At 38.8% G+C, this 16880-nt stretch overlaps 2 protein-coding genes across 4 annotated transcripts in view; both read left to right on the top strand.

Moving 5' to 3' along the window:
• Positions 1 to 163: 163 nt before the first annotated feature.
• Positions 164 to 12352, top strand: mcm9 (minichromosome maintenance 9 homologous recombination repair factor). 3 transcript variants are annotated; one of them, XM_057353919.1, is made up of 13 exons: positions 164 to 454; positions 914 to 1287; positions 4618 to 4934; positions 5068 to 5149; positions 5362 to 5562; positions 6124 to 6249; positions 6389 to 6508; positions 7262 to 7436; positions 8246 to 8448; positions 8886 to 9089; positions 9269 to 9351; positions 9433 to 9578; positions 10258 to 12352. In XM_057353919.1, the coding sequence occupies exons 2-13, from the start codon at positions 969 to 971 to the stop codon at positions 11669 to 11671; spliced, it is 3390 nt and encodes a 1129-aa protein (XP_057209902.1). In that variant the 5' UTR covers positions 164 to 454; positions 914 to 968; the 3' UTR covers positions 11672 to 12352. The 3 variants fall into 3 exon arrangements, with proteins under 3 accessions (XP_057209902.1, XP_057209903.1, XP_057209904.1); XM_057353920.1 differs by lacking the exon at positions 164 to 454 and having other exon boundaries at positions 789 to 1287; XM_057353921.1 differs by lacking the exons at positions 164 to 454; positions 914 to 1287 and adding an exon at positions 2210 to 2585.
• Positions 12353 to 15837: 3485 nt separating this feature from the next.
• cep85l (centrosomal protein 85, like) overlaps positions 15838 to 16880 on the top strand; it is a 48323-nt gene continuing 47280 nt past the window's right edge. Inside the window, exon 1 of the mRNA XM_057352682.1 lies at positions 15838 to 15908. Coding sequence (XP_057208665.1) covers positions 15893 to 15908 — 16 coding nt within the window. The 5' untranslated portion in view covers positions 15838 to 15892. The remainder of the gene's footprint in view (positions 15909 to 16880) is intronic.

Raw genomic sequence — 16880 nt, 5'->3', positions numbered from 1 at the left:
ACTTTATTTTTGTAACAACTTCGCGTGAGACCTTTTCCGGTTTTCGGCGTGGGTCATACCATTCATCAAGAAACGGGGATGTCTCCATAATTGCGTGTTGTGTATTTTATTACACCCAACACAGACATTAAATTATCAAAATAAACAAAATAGGAGAGTATGACAATGCGTTTTTATAATACTACAAAAGCTTTACAGCTTCGTTCCTTTTACTTTATCCAAGGCTTTTCTGCAGGCAGCCCCTACAATAAAGAAGGCTGAAGAATAACGCGCCAAAACTAAAAACAGGAAAATACACCCATGTGACAATGTTGTTTTCTCTCTTTATGAATATCGACCTGCTTTATGTCAATTACAATATCGTGGAGAAGAAAACGTATTTTATTTAGTTTTTATAGTGTGTACTAGTTTGCAAGCATAACGGGGATGGATTGAACGCTGGCTGAACACATTAGTAAGTCAAACCAAAATGCGCGTGCTTATAAATGCATGTTTATTAACATATACAAAACTGAAAGATGATTGTAAGAAAACGTAAAAATGGTGAACAGTAACATCTAAATTTGTACATGTTTCAAGTTCACTATAATGTTATATGTCTATTACGTAGATAGTATTATACCTTAAGAAAAATTGTATTATAGTATAAGTGTGTTTTGACTTATATTACAATAGTTTTACTACAAATATGTATAAACTATTGTTACTCTTTTAAAACGATGATAAATTTGTGGTTACCATGGTTTTACTACAAATGTCCCGGTTAAACTATGGTTACTGAAATAAGATGTCAGTACGTTTGTGGTTACTATGGGTTTACTATATATAAATAAAACCATGGTTAAACTATGGTAAGTTTTGTAAGGGACACTTAGCTTGTATTTTATATACATTTTTCAACTCCCCCTTCCAGGATACATCGTGCAAAGTGATTCATTTGGTTAAATCCGAACTGAGTTGGTTCTCAAATGAATACTATGCTCAGTCCCGATCAGGTGTCCTTCATAGGACTGGTGTTTGAGACCTATGTGATGGAGCACCACAAGCAAGACATCCTTCACATCTTACAGGAGACCAGCGAGGTTGGCCACAATCCTGTTGTAGTGAACGCCATGACGTTATTTGAAGATAACATGGAGGTTGGAGAGTGTTTCAACGCGTTTCCCAGCCAGGTGCTGCCTATATTTGACAGCGCCCTGCAGAGAGCAGCTCTGAACATATCTCAGTCCTGTTCCCCACTACAGGAGACCTTCAAACTCAAACACCACCTGCATGTCAGAATATCAGGTACGTCCACGTTATTACATGAAAGGGATAGTTCACCCCAAAATAAAAGTTCTGTCGTCATTTATTTACCCTCATGTCGTTCCAAACCTGTATATGACTCTTCTGTGGAACACAAAAGAAGATGTTTTGAGAAATGCCTCGGTGGTTTTGTGTCCATATAATGGAAGTCAATGGGAGCCTGTGTTGTTTGTTTATTAACGTTCTTCAAAATATCTTCTTTTGTGTTCTGCAGAAAATAGAAATTCCTACAGGTTTGTAATGACATGGGTGAGTATAGTTAATCCACTGAAGAATGAATGAATAAGGATGAAAGAAAAAACGAAACACTTTCCTTTTTATAGACGGTTTCATCTTGACAACATAAACAAACGTTACTGCGCATGCGCACTTTTGTAACCCCAACTTAACTTCCGGTACACATTCACAAACAATAGAGTGCCTGTAGGTTATTTCTGATAACAATCGAAAGGAACCGAGAAGAAACGATTCTTGGCTAAACTCGTTTCTCCCATATTTAGAATTTAGACTGCGATACCAAGCTCAACCGCTAGATGTCAATGTACCATACGGTTTGTTTAAATGCGTCAAAACTACAGGACCCATTCAACAAATTGTTCATTTAAGAAAATGAACATGCAACAAAATTCAACAAATCGTTTATTTAATATAATTATTATACAATAACATAATTAGTACAATGCAATGTAAGTCGCTTTGGATAAAAGCTTCTGCCAAATGCGTAAATGTAAATGATATAAATTAATATTAACATAAATTAAATACAGTATAAATAGTTATATTGTTAGACACTAGCCAAACACAAACCGGAAGTTAACTGTGGGTCGGCGCGCGCGATCCATTAGTATTTCCATCATGGTTTCTAATGTCTTTCAGCATAACTTTTTGCTTAATAAGTTAAATGTATGCTACCTTAAAGGTGCAGACTGTCGATGTCGTTCGCTCTTGCAGTCTGTTAGTTTGTCAATGCATTACAAAGATCCGAGTTTGCAACACTAGAAGCCATTTGGCCACAACCCGCCGTGGCAGACAGCTCATTTGTCCCGCCGTGACCTGTTATCAAGGTCGCTTCCTCTGATCTAGTGTCATGTTGCTCGCACGTGATATGCTGATCTGCTGTAACAACAGTCTCATTATGTATCAGGGTGTAGGCTGGTGGAAAACAGGGTTTGGAGGGAGATCAGATGAAGCTTGGAGAAGGCGGCTATGTGTGAATGTAAACAGCAAGATGAGCAACATCTCTGTGGGAAGTGTATCGATCTGGATGCCTCACCTGAGAGGTCAGAGACATGGCTATCGGAGGAAAGAGTAGCTGAATTAAGTGTGAGGGGGGATTTCGAGCCAAACGAAAGGCAACAGCAATGTGGCAGCAACTTTTGTATGGGCGAGCAGCACCTGAAAGGACATTTGCTGACATCACATGTAAATGTTATCGGGCCCTATGTAGCCAATACGCACACGTCCATAGGGAATGTGTCAGCAATAATAAGACCTTTCCCGTTCCCTGGATGTTTCATTCCGTTTGCCTTTGCGGATGGAGGAGAGCTATAAATAGCCAGAGTGCAGACTTCACCACACATCCAACGTGCTGTGAATATAAAAGGGGGCTGAAAATAGGACAGACAGTCAGAAAAAGCACTGTAGTCCATTGGCCGTATTATAATAAAGAATCATGACACGTGTCCTGATGCTTTTACTCTGTGAGTAATATTTTATATGCAGGTGCATGCATGACTGTTCTCATAGAGAGTTTTGTGAGATCGGGCTCGGCTGACCCACTTGGGCGATATACTGTAGATAAATATTAAATCTGGATCTTTTCCAGCATTTGACAATATTTATTTAGTTAGTTATGCTTTTGCTAAGTTTTCAAATCAAGAATTCAACTGTATATAAAATACAGTAAAAATCAAGTTTAAATAATCAAGCCATGCTTTCAATACTATTTATTTTGTTATTTTACCGGGAAGTTATATTTAATGTATACATATTTATATTTATGCACATTTAACTATGCATAGCATTACATGCATTGTTGCTAAAACTTTTTAATAAAAAGTCACAATCAGAATTTTTAAATCGTTGCATTAGTTATTTGTTGATTTAATCAAATGAATTTAACTGCACACTACTTAGGAAACTTAACAGTCAATTAAAAAGCATTGCAATGTTGCTTGATGATATGTTGCCAACTAAATAATCGTAATTTTATCGTGCTTTCTAATGTATCGCGCTGCCCTGAATCTGCCTATCTATAAAAAGTGCAGTATGACACCCAAGACAAGAACACAAAAATAGTTTTAGATGTCTTGTAGGCTGAAATGGAGGGATGTGTTTGATCCCCGGTGTATGTGGGATGTATCGTATTGCATTGTGATGAAGCCAAATGCATTTTTCTCATCCTCCAGGAGACAATTGGCATCACCTGTAATTACATGCTCTTCATCTGTAGCCCTGCAGACGTGACTCATAAACTCACTTTAGCAAAACCTATTCTCCACAGTTTCCTGCTGTAATCTGGCTGTAGTTTAAAGGAATGTGACAAAATAATGTTGCATTGCCTGAGTAACTTTGACTTTTTTATGTTTTATGATGAAACCATACCTTGCCAGGTCATATTCAAATATTAAATTGATTTATAATGCAAGAAAGTGTAAGACATTGTAGCTTATTTTTTAATTTATTTTTTTGTTAAAAGAATATGCAGTGCCATTGAGCAGTAGTAGATTATGCTTTCTCAAGCAGGAGCACCATTAAAACTAATGGAATTACACTGACCCCTAGCGGCTAATATCATCATTGCATTTACCTTCCGTAGAAACCGTTCACCCCAAAACGAACATTTTTTGTTGTGTAACTAATTTCAGTTTAATTTTTTAGCTTTTCAGTTAGGAATAAATTGTATAGATTAATTTTACTTTGTCTGTTAGCAGTTTTAGTTTGTGACATTCAATGCAATTAATTTTCTATAGCACTTTTCATTGATTTGCATTGTTGTAAAGAATCTCTACAGGAAGTACAGTTTAGAACCAACAGTAGGGACCTAAGAAAAACAGTATAGATTATATATAACTGAATATATAAAATAAATTATTTTAAAGAGGAAAAGTATAAAAACAAAATTCATGGTATTATAATCCATGGTATTTTTGTATAATAATTGTATATTATTAATTATTGTATGTTATGCATGAAGATGATGACATGAGTATGGTAGAATAAGTAGGATATTCTTGTTTTGTCCATTTATTGCGGAGACTTTACATATTTTGAAAGTGAATTGGTATTAATAGGTTTGCCTCATGTTTGCAGGTTTACCCGTGTGTCCCGAGCTGACCAGAGAGCATATACCCAAAGCCAGAGACGCGGGCCACTTTCTGTCCGTTACGGGAACGGTCATACGCACCAGCGTGACAAAAGTGCTGGAGTACGAGAGAGATTACATGTGCAATAAGTGCCGGCATGTGTTCTCGGTGCAGGCTGATTTTGAGCAATTTTACACCTTCACCAACCCCACCAACTGCCCCAATGAGGATGGGTGTAATTCTTTCAAATTCACCTGCCTGTCAGGAAGTGACGCTTCACCAGCCGCCTGCAAGGACTACCAGGAAATCAAAATCCAAGAGCAGGTGAACTATAGTACAACTCAGAATCCAGTCTTATCTGTTTTGTAATCGTAACGATGTCAGTTATTAAGAACATAAAAGAATTAAGGTTCTGTAATAACAATGAGCCATTTCTGTATTTGACAATGACCAACAGGTTCAGAAACTCTCGGTAGGCAGTATCCCACGATCCATGATCATCGTCTTGGAAGATGATCTTGTGGACAGCTGCAAATCAGGTAAATGTTGTTGTTAGATGTGTTATCTGTAGTATTTACTGCAGTCTGACCTCATCTTAAGATCGTGCTTGATCATTATCATGATCATATATTATCTATTCTCCAAACACGTGTGTACTTGACTTTTATTTTGACTTTACACATAATAATAGTAAAATCTGCGAGGTGACATCATCACCTGTGTTTTTGATGATGTCATTTGTGTCTGGCAGGGGATGACGTCACCGTGTATGGAGTTGTCTGTCAGCGCTGGAAGCCGTTGTTTCAGGATTGTCGCTGTGATGTGGAGATCGTGTTGAAAGCAAACTACATCGAGGTCAATAATGAGCAGTCCACCACCGCGCTGGTGCTGGAAGACATTCACAAGGAATTTGAAGAATTTTGGGACGCTCACAAAAATGACCCACTGGCTGGTACGCAGTTTAAATCATGTCTCTTGAAAAGGGAAACTACTGAATCTGTCAAAGCCAGTTTAGCACGAACGATATGGCTTAAATAAGTTTCTTCTCTGTGACGTTTAGAAGAGATTGAAGATTTCTTTCTTTGTGAGAGAAACTTTAATTGGTGAGGTCAATGAGAAACTTACAATCTTTGAATCCCTTGTTAGTGTCACTTTTTGTCTCGTGTACTTGCATAACATGACACACGTAAATGCCATCTCAAATCATTTGGCTTTGGTGTTATTTTTCTAAACAATTAGGCATAGAAATGTCACTTACCTGATGATGAAATAGGCTAAAGATGACCAGAAAGAAACAGAAAAACTCGGGCTCTTTTAACTTGGTCCACTAAACAACCACCTAGCAATGCCCTAACAACTGCTTTAACACCTTATTAATGCTTATAAGCAATACAATTCTGGCAGAATCGACAAACAAACTGATCCCAGAAATTCAGTCTGGCTCTGTTGAAAGCTCTCAGCGTTCAGTGTGGATTTACAAAGTAAAATCTCTCTCTCTCTTGACATTCTGAAGGCAGGAATGAAATCCTGATGAGTCTTTGCCCTCAGGTGTTTGGTATGTATGTCGTCAAGCTGGCCGTTGCTATGGTTTTGGCTGGTGGGGTGCAGAGAATAGCTGCCTCTGGAACCAAGGTGAGAGGTATGTGTTCACACTCCACATAACGGCCGGTCTGACATCTCCGCGTATTATTAAACGCAGTTTCGAAGTGCGCTTAAAAAATGATTTACACTTGTGATTAGATACGTCAGAGTTGTGATTCAGAGTGTGCTCTCTGTAGGGGAGTCTCATCTGCTGCTCGTGGGTGATCCGGGGACTGGGAAGTCACAGTTTCTGAAGTATGCTGCAAAGATTACACCACGATCTGTGCTTACTGCTGGAATTGGATCCACTAATGCAGGTTTTCACATGTTTTCCTGTCTCTGTAACCAGTATGAAAAACCAGTTGCAAAATCTGAGGATTTTTTTTAACCCTAAATATTTTACATAGTTAAATACAGCCGCGGAAAACAATAAGAGACAATTTAATTTAATTTATTCAGCATTTCTAGATATATTGTGGTCATTCCAGTCCAGTGTCTGTTGAATTTCAACAAAATCAAACCTCAGGAGTGACATGTTTCTCCAGTTTTCATTTTCTGCAAATAGAAACAATATTTTTATTTAATATTTAGGAGAAATATAGTTCACAGAATGAAACAAAAAGGATCATTTTACCTAAATGCATACCTGTACATGGTACATTTTTAAATCTTAAAAAAAAGATTATTATTAACTTGAAACATGTTTAAGAAATAAAATAGTGTTTAAAATTCAAAACATTTGAAAACATGCCCACATAAAGCCTTTGGACTTTCCATCTGTCTTTATTTTAAGTAAAGGGAAAATGGCGACATCTACAGGAAGAGAATGGAATTACAGATAATATTCATAATTGAGTCTTGAGCATGCACACGAATCGATTTGGGGATTCCTGAATATTGATATTGTTTTGTTAAATTGAAAAGCGATTAGAATCTGAGAATCCGTTTTTTTACCCAGCTGTATTGTTCATTCCAAGTTCTGTATGTTTGCATCATTGCAAAATACTGCAGTGTGCCATAAATACAGTGTAAATGGTGTGGTATAAATAAAGCTGTGTGTGATTGGGCAGGTCTGACAGTGGCTGCTGTGAAGGATTCTGGTGAGTGGCATCTGGAGGCCGGAGCTCTCGTCCTCTCTGATGGAGGTCTGTGCTGCATCGATGAGTTCAACAGCATTAAAGAGCACGATCGAACCAGCATCCATGAAGCCATGGAGCAGCAAACCATCAGCGTGGCCAAAGCCGGGTGAGCGCAGAGGGAAATGATGTGGCAACTTTAATAGTCATTTAAATATTCAGTTCATTTCCTTTCCTGACTAACAGCTACTTAAAATCAGTTTCTGAATATCAGAATCAAGCTTCATTAACTACAGGCATATTTTATGCCCATTGTGTCATTCAACATGACTCTTTCTTCTGTGGAACACAAAAGTAAATAAAAATAATAATTTGTGTCAATGAATGGAAGTCTACGGGGGTCAATGTTGTTTGGTTACCAACAGTCTTCAAAAATCTTCATTTGTGTTCTGTAGATAGTCATACAGGTGTGGATTGACTTAAGGGGTCGATCAGACAGATCGTGTTTTTTGCTGTTAGACACGCCTCTTTTGAATTGTTTTCAGTTTTCAGGGAGCGTTTTGCGCGCTGCTTATGCGTGCCGGGCGCCTCGCGTTTTTTGCGGGTCGCCTGAAGTTGAACTCTGAACATAAAAGCACTTGACGTGAGGTGCCTTTTTCCCCATTGTCCAATCGAATGAAAGGAGAGGCGGGCCTTCTGATGTGGTGACAGAACTTTACAGTTGCTTGAAACATCTAGATACTGCAATGATGAAGGAGAAACTTGTGTTGGCTGATGTGGTTTAACCGAGCAAGGTCAGAGCAAGCGCCCTCTGCTTGTTCCTTTTTAAGTTTCTGATAATATGACCGTAAACGGCGCTCGCGATATATTCCTTGACTGACAGGACAGCTTTTTGGGTGGTTACCTAGCAACATAAAAAAGATTTTTTGTTTTTGAGAGAACCCTTTAATCTTTATAAATGCCCTTCTTCTTATCTAGAATGGTGTGCAAACTGGACACAAGGACCACTATTCTGGCAGCTACTAACCCAAAGGGGCAGTATGACCCTAATGTGTCCGTCTCTGTGAATGTGGCCCTGGCCAGTCCACTCCTGAGTCGCTTTGACCTTGTGCTGGTTCTGCTGGACACCAAGAATCCAGAGTGGGACAATATCATCTCCTCCTTCATTTTACAAAATAAAGGTTTGTCCTGCAAAAAAACCATACAATGCAGTCATGATGTATTTTAGAATAACATTTGTTTTATTTGTTTTAGTTCAAGTGTATGTTTACTAATAAACAATAATGTGTCAGCATCCGTAATCGTGATGCTTGCCTCAACATTTTAAGGATTCAACTTCATGTTACTCGAACGCTGTTTGTTTTTTAATGTTACTCAGCAAAATAACAAAGACCGAACTAGCTATGAACTAAGTCATGTCACTTTAACATGAGAGTCTTTCCCCTTAAGGCCTGGATCGGCCTTCAATTGTATTCTGAATCTCTTTGATACTAACGTAAAGTAAATGGTGAAGTCTTGCCATGTGTTGCATATTTATAAAATATTCATCTTAGCTTCTCTCGCTCTCTTCCCGTCTTCTCCGCTGTCTCGCTTCCCTTGCCTCGCGTTTCTCCCTCAGGATCTCCCAGTGAGTCTTCATGTTTATGGAGTATGGAGAAGATGAGGGCCTATTTCTGCCTGATCAAAAGCCTTCAGCCTCGTGTAACGCAGGAGGCAAACATAATTCTGAGTCGCTACTATCAGCTTCAGAGACAGAACGACAGTCGCAATGCGGCCCGGACCACCATCCGCATGCTGGAGAGTCTCATCCGCCTCGCTGAGGGTCAGACCCCTCATTTCTCAGCCTTTTCTGAATTTCATTATTTACCAACATACGCAAACACAAATCTTTCTATCTAATCTCAAATCAAACTCATGATTTTGCTGTTGTTGAGATGCAGAAAAAAGTAAGGAATTACTTGCTTCACCTCATTGTGTATAATGTTCATCTGTGTATTTCAGCTCACGCCAGGCTGATGTTCAGAGAGACTGTGACAGTGGAGGACGCTGTTATCGTCGTGTCTGTTATGGAGTGTTCCATGCAGGTATGTACATGAACCACTTTGTTACCCAACTTGTACTGCATCATGAAGGATTGAGTATGTTTTTGACTTTGTTTACCACAGGGGGGCGCTCTGCTCAGCAACGTGAACGCTTTGCACACCTCGTTTCCTGATAATCCATGTGAGCAGTACAGAACACAGTGTGAGATTGTGCTGGAAAGGCTCGGCCTGACCGATATCCTTCACAAAGAACTCCAGAGACTGTCAAGGTAAAACTGAAATAATGCGTTTGCCTTTTATTTTATTAGTTTAAATTGAAAGGTGAGGTGTCATTTTAGTGCCACTAGTATCACCTTTGATGGAGGTCAAAGTTTTGAGTTTTGAAAGTGACAGTATTTACATTTTTGGAAAAATGTGAATTATATTCAATATATGGAAATGTGTTATTAATAAAATTGTCTAATACACGTTTATTAGTGTCTTTTTTGTTTTTTAGTAATTTAGCATTTATATTAATTATTAATGAACTAGTTCATTTTATTGATATTATGTGCATTTAAAGTGACAGTTCACCCAAAAAAATTCTGTCACCCAGAGAAAGATTTCTAAATTTATTTGTTCTTTTGAACCACGAAAGAAGATATTTTGAAGAATGTGGAAAATCAAACAGTTCTGGGGCACTTTTGACTACCATTGTCATTTTTCCTACTATGGTAGCCAATGATGATCAAGAACTGTTTGGTTACAAGCATTCTTCCAAATATCTTTGTGTTCATCAGAACAAAGTAATGTATACAGATTTGGAACAACTTTAGGCAAGTAAATGAAGACAGAATTTTAATTTTTGGATTAACTGTTCCTTTAAGTTTAAAAGTGAACAGAAAACGTGCCCAAAAATCCAGACTCTGAGTTTCTAATAGACACAATTTTCTTAATCTACCCTTTCAGGCTACAGAACACAAGATCAGACTCTCCTAAAGATGTTGAACCACATTCTGAACACACCAATGACAGTGGGGCTTATGAAAACCACAGTAAGGGCGAGCGAACCGCTGAATCAGACCGAGGTCTGGACTGGTTCCACTCATTATCCAGCCCGGCCTGTACCGGCACCATTGTTCACACCTCCCCCATCATCACCTCCACTCAGAGCGGTGCGGCGGCACAGCACATGTCAGAGTTGCCTAGCAACAGCAGTTCCGCACACCTCAAGGGTTCTGCGTGGGAGAACGATGTGGATGTCTGTACGGAAGAGGCAGGCAAGCCCGCTTCTGTAAAAGACAGGGGCTCCAAAAAGCTCAGAGGCAAAAGACTGAAAGAGATGAAAGCGTCTCTCCTGCTGTGCGAGGACAGAACAGGAGATTCAGAAAATGATTTAGAGAATGTGTTTATTTCAGACATGGTTCCCTCCCACAGCACACCCACGGCGGGAAAGAAACCCTCCAAAAGGAAAAGCCCGGCCATCAGTCTACCCGAGATGGACCAGGATCCTGAGAGTGCGGAAAACTTGCGTTCCAAATTCACAAGCTTCACCTTTAAGCCCAGAAATAGATTGACTCATGCAGATCAGTCAGCTGGTGACACCGGTTCAAGCATCTTTCTAAAAGACAACATTCACGAGCGGACAGAACCTGCCGTACCTCCAATGCTAAAAAAAGAGACGGATGAGAGAATTCAGTCAGGCCCACGTCGGCCAGCAGAGGGCAGCAGTAGTAAAGAGAAACCCCTGCTAGGAGATGAAAACAAACCCAAAGATCTTTCCTCAGAGGTTTCCAGTAAGGACAGCAGAGCTAAAAAGAGAACAGAAAATCACAGACAGCTGCTGGCGAGAGCGAACAGCTTCTCTCCAGGTGAGAACAGTGATACCAATAGCAATCGTCCACAATCCCCGACAGAACAGGTCCATCCAAACATTAAGGTGGCCAGCTCCACTCTGGCCAAACTTTCCAGATTCTCTTTTATCGCTTTAGCTGAGGAAAAGCCCGGTGATGAAACGACACCAACTCCACCGCTGGCCAAAACTGTCATAAGCACCAGTGCAAACAACACGACGACAAGCGCACGAGAAGAAATCGTGAACAAACGCACCAGTACTTTAGCGCACATAACTGGGTCTCAGAAAAACACAACCCTGCAGACAAAGAAAAATGCAACTGAAATCAGGACCATCACACCACAGACAGGGAATGCCAGGACAGAAACTTCTAGTGTACATAAAGCGGCCGAACAGACCGCTGGGAACCCAATGAAGAGGAGATGTTTCGAGTTGGGCTCCAGGGGTCCCGCAGGACTCCTCACGGGTCATTCTTTGTTCAGCTCATCTGTCTTAGATGATGATGACCTGGATGTTGACTGGAATTGAGAGCAGCAAATTCATTTCATGTATGATACTGTGTGTAATGTAACGCAATAATTTCTTGTCTGTTATTCTTGATGTGATGTCACAACAATGTGTGCACCCAAATGGCTAAGCCAGATCTTGTATGTCACTGAAGAGTTCTTTGGTCCGTTTCAGTAAATATCATTTAAATATTTCGATTTATTTAGTTCACTTAAAAAAAAATCTTTTTTGCCTTTATAATATTAATGAAGGTTTCGTGCAACCAAAACTAACTTGAGTTTTTTTGTGACTGTTTTACAAATGCCTTGCAACAGTTTGTTGTTTAACAAATGTCGGCAACCGACTGGCAAAAATAATCTAATTTTATGGCGACTTTCAGCACGAGCAAAGTTGAATAACGTCGAAAATAGTGTTTGCGAAAATAATGTTTTCGGACTTGAACGATTGAACCCTAGGGAATGGTACATGACACCATGGTGAAGAGATGCTGTCTGTTGTCATGGTGACTGATTGCATTCCTTTGGGAGGTTAGGAACGAAGGTACTGCAGTAGATGATAACTGGATTGTTCCTGCTTCACAGGATCTGCTGCGTCAGGTGATCTAAGAAACACTGACGCCTTCCCCAAGGTCAGATTCACAAAGTTAGTGTAAAAAGATTGTCTTATGTCATACCAAAATAATACACCATATGTTTGTATGTACATATGTATGTGTGTGTATTTTTTTGCCTCTTATTCATAGGTAAAGTTGAGAAATGGAGAGAATTAGAGCGAGCTGGATTCAAACTCGCATCACCAGAATAAGTTCCAGAACGTGCACCTGCTTTCCAAATCCACTGATGTGTGTGTGTGTGTGTGTGTGTGTGTGTGTGTGTGTGTGTGTGTGTTAATATATGAACATACTCAGCTTCTGTTGTGCCATAAGTTCAGCTATGAGGTCAGTTCCTTTGCCAGTCAGAGTTACTGGGTGACGTCCAACCTTCTGTTTGACAGGGTCAAGGTCTATAGTCATAAGAGTTGCAGTGTTCTGTACGGTCCAGAGAGGTAAGATGAGACGTTAATGGATTCTAAACTTTCTGCAGATGGATCAGTGCCCCTATCAATAATGAAGCGATATTGATTTGGTGTCTGAATGTGCCACCGAGGACACTTACACCCCCAAATTCACCATTACATCATTTCTGTGGCATTCTACTATTGGGAGCTTTTTGTGTTTTAGGGGATTCAGGTTTTTTCTTTTTTAGCTTTGTGTTGCCAGAATGTCTACTATTGATGTAGTCCCGTGATCATTACTAATGTTTTTAGAAGGGTCTGCTTTATTCTTGAAAAAGTAATGCCCAGTGTGTGAAATAAAAGCTTGTGTGGGTCAATGACGTATAACGACCACTTATCATGTGGTGCCAGTAACATCAATAATTGTATTAAATTTAAAAAAAGTATATTTTTGCGGCTGAAATATTCATCACTTATACAGTATGCTTAAGTGAATGGTATTTTTGAAACATTTCTATCAGTTTTATGTGGTTTTGTGGAAAAATAATTTTATTAATTTAAAAGACAAAATTGCAGAACAAAAATATGAGATGATTGGCTTAATAGGACTAGGTGTTATAATCCCACTTTTTCAGCACAGTTGAATTGCCCAATAGGACATTTCCCACGCCTTATGCATGACAGGGGGAAGCAGGGCATACCATTACTACACATTACCAAAATCAAAGCAACCATACGCGCCAACCCATTGGCTAAGGCTGTTATAGCCCCACTATGAGAGGCATTATTCACCAAAACTCAAAGATATGCAAATACTTTGATTCTAAATGCTTTAAATACTAAAGATTTGAGGGGGGAGTTAAACATCCAATCACGTCGCACCACGTGACTTTTTTAAAGTGTTTGGCCAATTCATAGATGAAAAACACTTAATGCACTTAATTTAACATTTTTAGCTGCATTTATGTTTACACCACATTCTTATTCATTCATAATAATAGATATGAATATTTGTATTTTAAAATTGGCATGACGAATATCCTTATTCGTCATTGACCCATAAACAGAGGGGTCCACAAATCTAAAACCTAAACTAATTTAAAGGACGAATTTAAAATCTAATGAAAATAATTTTTTGAATAAATAAGTTTAATAATTTTGCTAAGTAATCCTAGGTCACTTATAATATATGTGTATATTTGACAATATGCATGCTGCTAAAGGGAGTTTAGCAGATAACAAATTCATTTTTTTTAGTTTACCATTTAAATTAGAGGACTAATATAAATTGTAATAAAACATATTGTACAATTAGTACAACATTATAAAAAACGTGTAAATAAAATTGTAGTAAGAAAATGCAAATTTATTCTTAGTGGTCTCGAGACTTCTTTTTTTTTAATACAACTCCAAATAGATGAGCTTTTCAGCAGGTTGTTTAGACAGTTTTGAAGTCTCAGTGGATGTGTCTGCTCATGTCAGAAACACATGTCTGGATGACATCTCTCACACTGCTTTAACTGTATAAACTCTATTCTTTTCTATTCAATTCAGCAGAGCTGGCGCTTTGTTTGGTACAACCTGTTCTTTTCCATTCAAGCCAGAACTGGAACTCCACCTTTGGGGTAAGTAATGAAACGGTGGCATAGTCAAAGTCTATCAGCATGAATAAATCATGACAAACTGTCTTTTGTAAATAAATGCTGTTTGGCACAGGTGAATTTTTGAGGCGTTATGGTCGTATGTCTACACTAACTAAACAGGCTGCTCTGACAGGTCTTCTGTAACTAGGTTACATAAACCTGGAGGTGTAGGTTAAACCGGCTTGTTTTGGCTGATTTTTATCCCGTATGCTGCAGGGGACAAACGTCAATCATAGCGTTTGACAGAACTGTGGGAGTTTTGTGCTTAATCTTGCATAGTGCGCATTGCAGTTTGTTTTTAAAGGTCCAGTCTATGACATTTAGCGGGATCTAGCAGTGGGGTTGCGAATTTCACAGCCCAGGCTCATTGTAAATACTTACCAACATAACTAAGATGTCGTCACGTTTTCGCATGTTTGCCGATGGAGATTAATGTATTCAACGTAGAAACACGCTCCGTATGCCGAATTCCTTGTATGTAGATAGAAATAGCTCATTCTAAGGTAATAAAAACACAACCCTTCATTATGTAAGGTCTTTATATACCTTTACATACGTAGTTATGTGTATTATATTGCATTTCTGTCAATAGATCCTCCAAAAAATGACACACAGCACCTTTAATGTATGTGAAATAAAAAGTTTGATGTTTTTGACATGACATGCTTGCGGAGCGGTGATATTGTGCAACACATCCTTTGTACTGTTACTAACAGCCTGTTAGATGGAACGAAAATTGCTGACCAAGAAACACTGACTCAAACTTTGTGAAAGTTTGTAAAATTTGCAACATCCTTCGTGACTCACATTCTTAAAGGGACAGTTCACTCCAAAATGAACATTCTTTCATCATTTATTCACCCTCATGTCATTCCAAACCTGTACGACTTTCTTCTGCAGAACACAAAAGATATTTTAAAGAACAACAACATTGATGCCCATTGACTTCCATTGTATGGATACAAAACCACTGAGACGTTTCTCAAAATATCTTCTTTTGTGATCCACTGTAAAAAATAGTCAGATACAGGTTTTGGATGACACGAGGGTGAATAAATAATGACAGGATTTTTAAATAAAATGTTTCTCTACATACAAGTTGAGGTTCTCTGAAAGAATCCAAATCTGCTCTAGATCGACAAACACTTCATAAATAATCGTTATGGACAGGCATTTGGATGTTTAACCGTGATTTCCAGCATGCCTGCCGAGACCAGTCGCCTCCTGCTGTGATGTGTTTAACAAGAGCCACTAAAAGCCTTTGGTCTGACCTTTGCAGGTCAAACGTGCTAATGGTCATCAAACAGAATCTGTTTTCAATAACAAAAAACATTTTGAATGGGTTTTTCACAACATATTACTTTTGCTCCTCATTTGTGGAAAGCTTATTAAAGCAAATCAAAACAGGCGCTTCCACAATCATTCACCAAATGAATCAAATCTTTGAACAAAATGCTCACATTCGAAAGCAAGTAATTTTGCCACACCTTTTAAAAAAAAGGTCTGATGTGTTTTATGCGACATCATTGGCTGAAAGCGGTACAAGTTACCGTTTGCTTAGCAAAAACCACTTCCTCGCGCTACTTCTGCATACCGCGCATTTCCTATGACGACCAACAACTGTAAGTTTACATTTGTATGAGTATATTTTCCTTTTTATTTGGACTATTTGTCACTATTTTGTCCTTTGCAGGCCGTGTAATATGGGGTATTGATATTTATGTTGAAAATTGAACGGATTTGAATTTGTAATAGGTTGTGAGATGCTGGATAATGAATGCAGTTGACCTTACATGGTTTATGAGTTAGAATAAAGCTGTAAGTATGGGAACCCTTTTCAGAATTACTTGCTTTTATTATTATAATAGGATGCAGTTTATCTTAAATTGAATTTGGCTGAATTTGGTTGTTTTTCTGTACGTTCCTCAGTAGCCTCTCAGAATTGCAAGCAGGAACCCATCCATATATATTTGCTAAATAGATGTTGCTTTATGATAAATGTGGCTTAAAACTAAAAGTACTTTGGCTTTGCTTGAATATAAGCTGGTGTTGTTGCTATAGACAGCGTATGCATGTGCGGGTCCAGTGTGATGAAGTGCAGCCATTGGTTTCCTGGCAGTGAGACAGGAAGTGGGGGCTGGGTGCAGTCTGCAATGCTCTGATAACATGCACAAAACACTGATTCTTCATGCCCTGTTTTAAGTCCCACTCGCTCTCATCCTGAGGGAATTATTTATTTGGTTCTGTCCCAAACCAAACCCCAGATCTGGTGGCAAAATAGGGGTGTTAAATGGTCAGTGTTTAAGTTTTGGCAGGGTGAACCGTCCTGCGAGAGGAAGTGTGTTGTTTGCGTTGAGTAGCAACAATGTCCATTCATCTCCAATAGGGACGATGAGCTTTGCTCTACAAAAACACGATCTCTGGTGGAAAATAATGAGAGGGCTGTTTATGGAAAGCATGGTGTGTTATACTATGCGCTGTTGTTGATTTTAATCTGCCAAATTAATTTTAATAGTGTTTTCTTACCTGTTTTCATGAATGCACCAAACATTTACTGCCTGCAACCCCATAGCATTTTATAACTATTATAGTTA

This window comes from Triplophysa rosa, linkage group LG15 (genome assembly GCF_024868665.1).
Source record: "Triplophysa rosa linkage group LG15, Trosa_1v2, whole genome shotgun sequence".
NCBI classification, from domain to species: Eukaryota; Metazoa; Chordata; class Actinopteri; order Cypriniformes; family Nemacheilidae; genus Triplophysa; species Triplophysa rosa.
The sequence above is the reverse complement of the archived record's forward strand: the minus strand, read 5'-3'. Positions and strand labels throughout refer to the sequence as shown.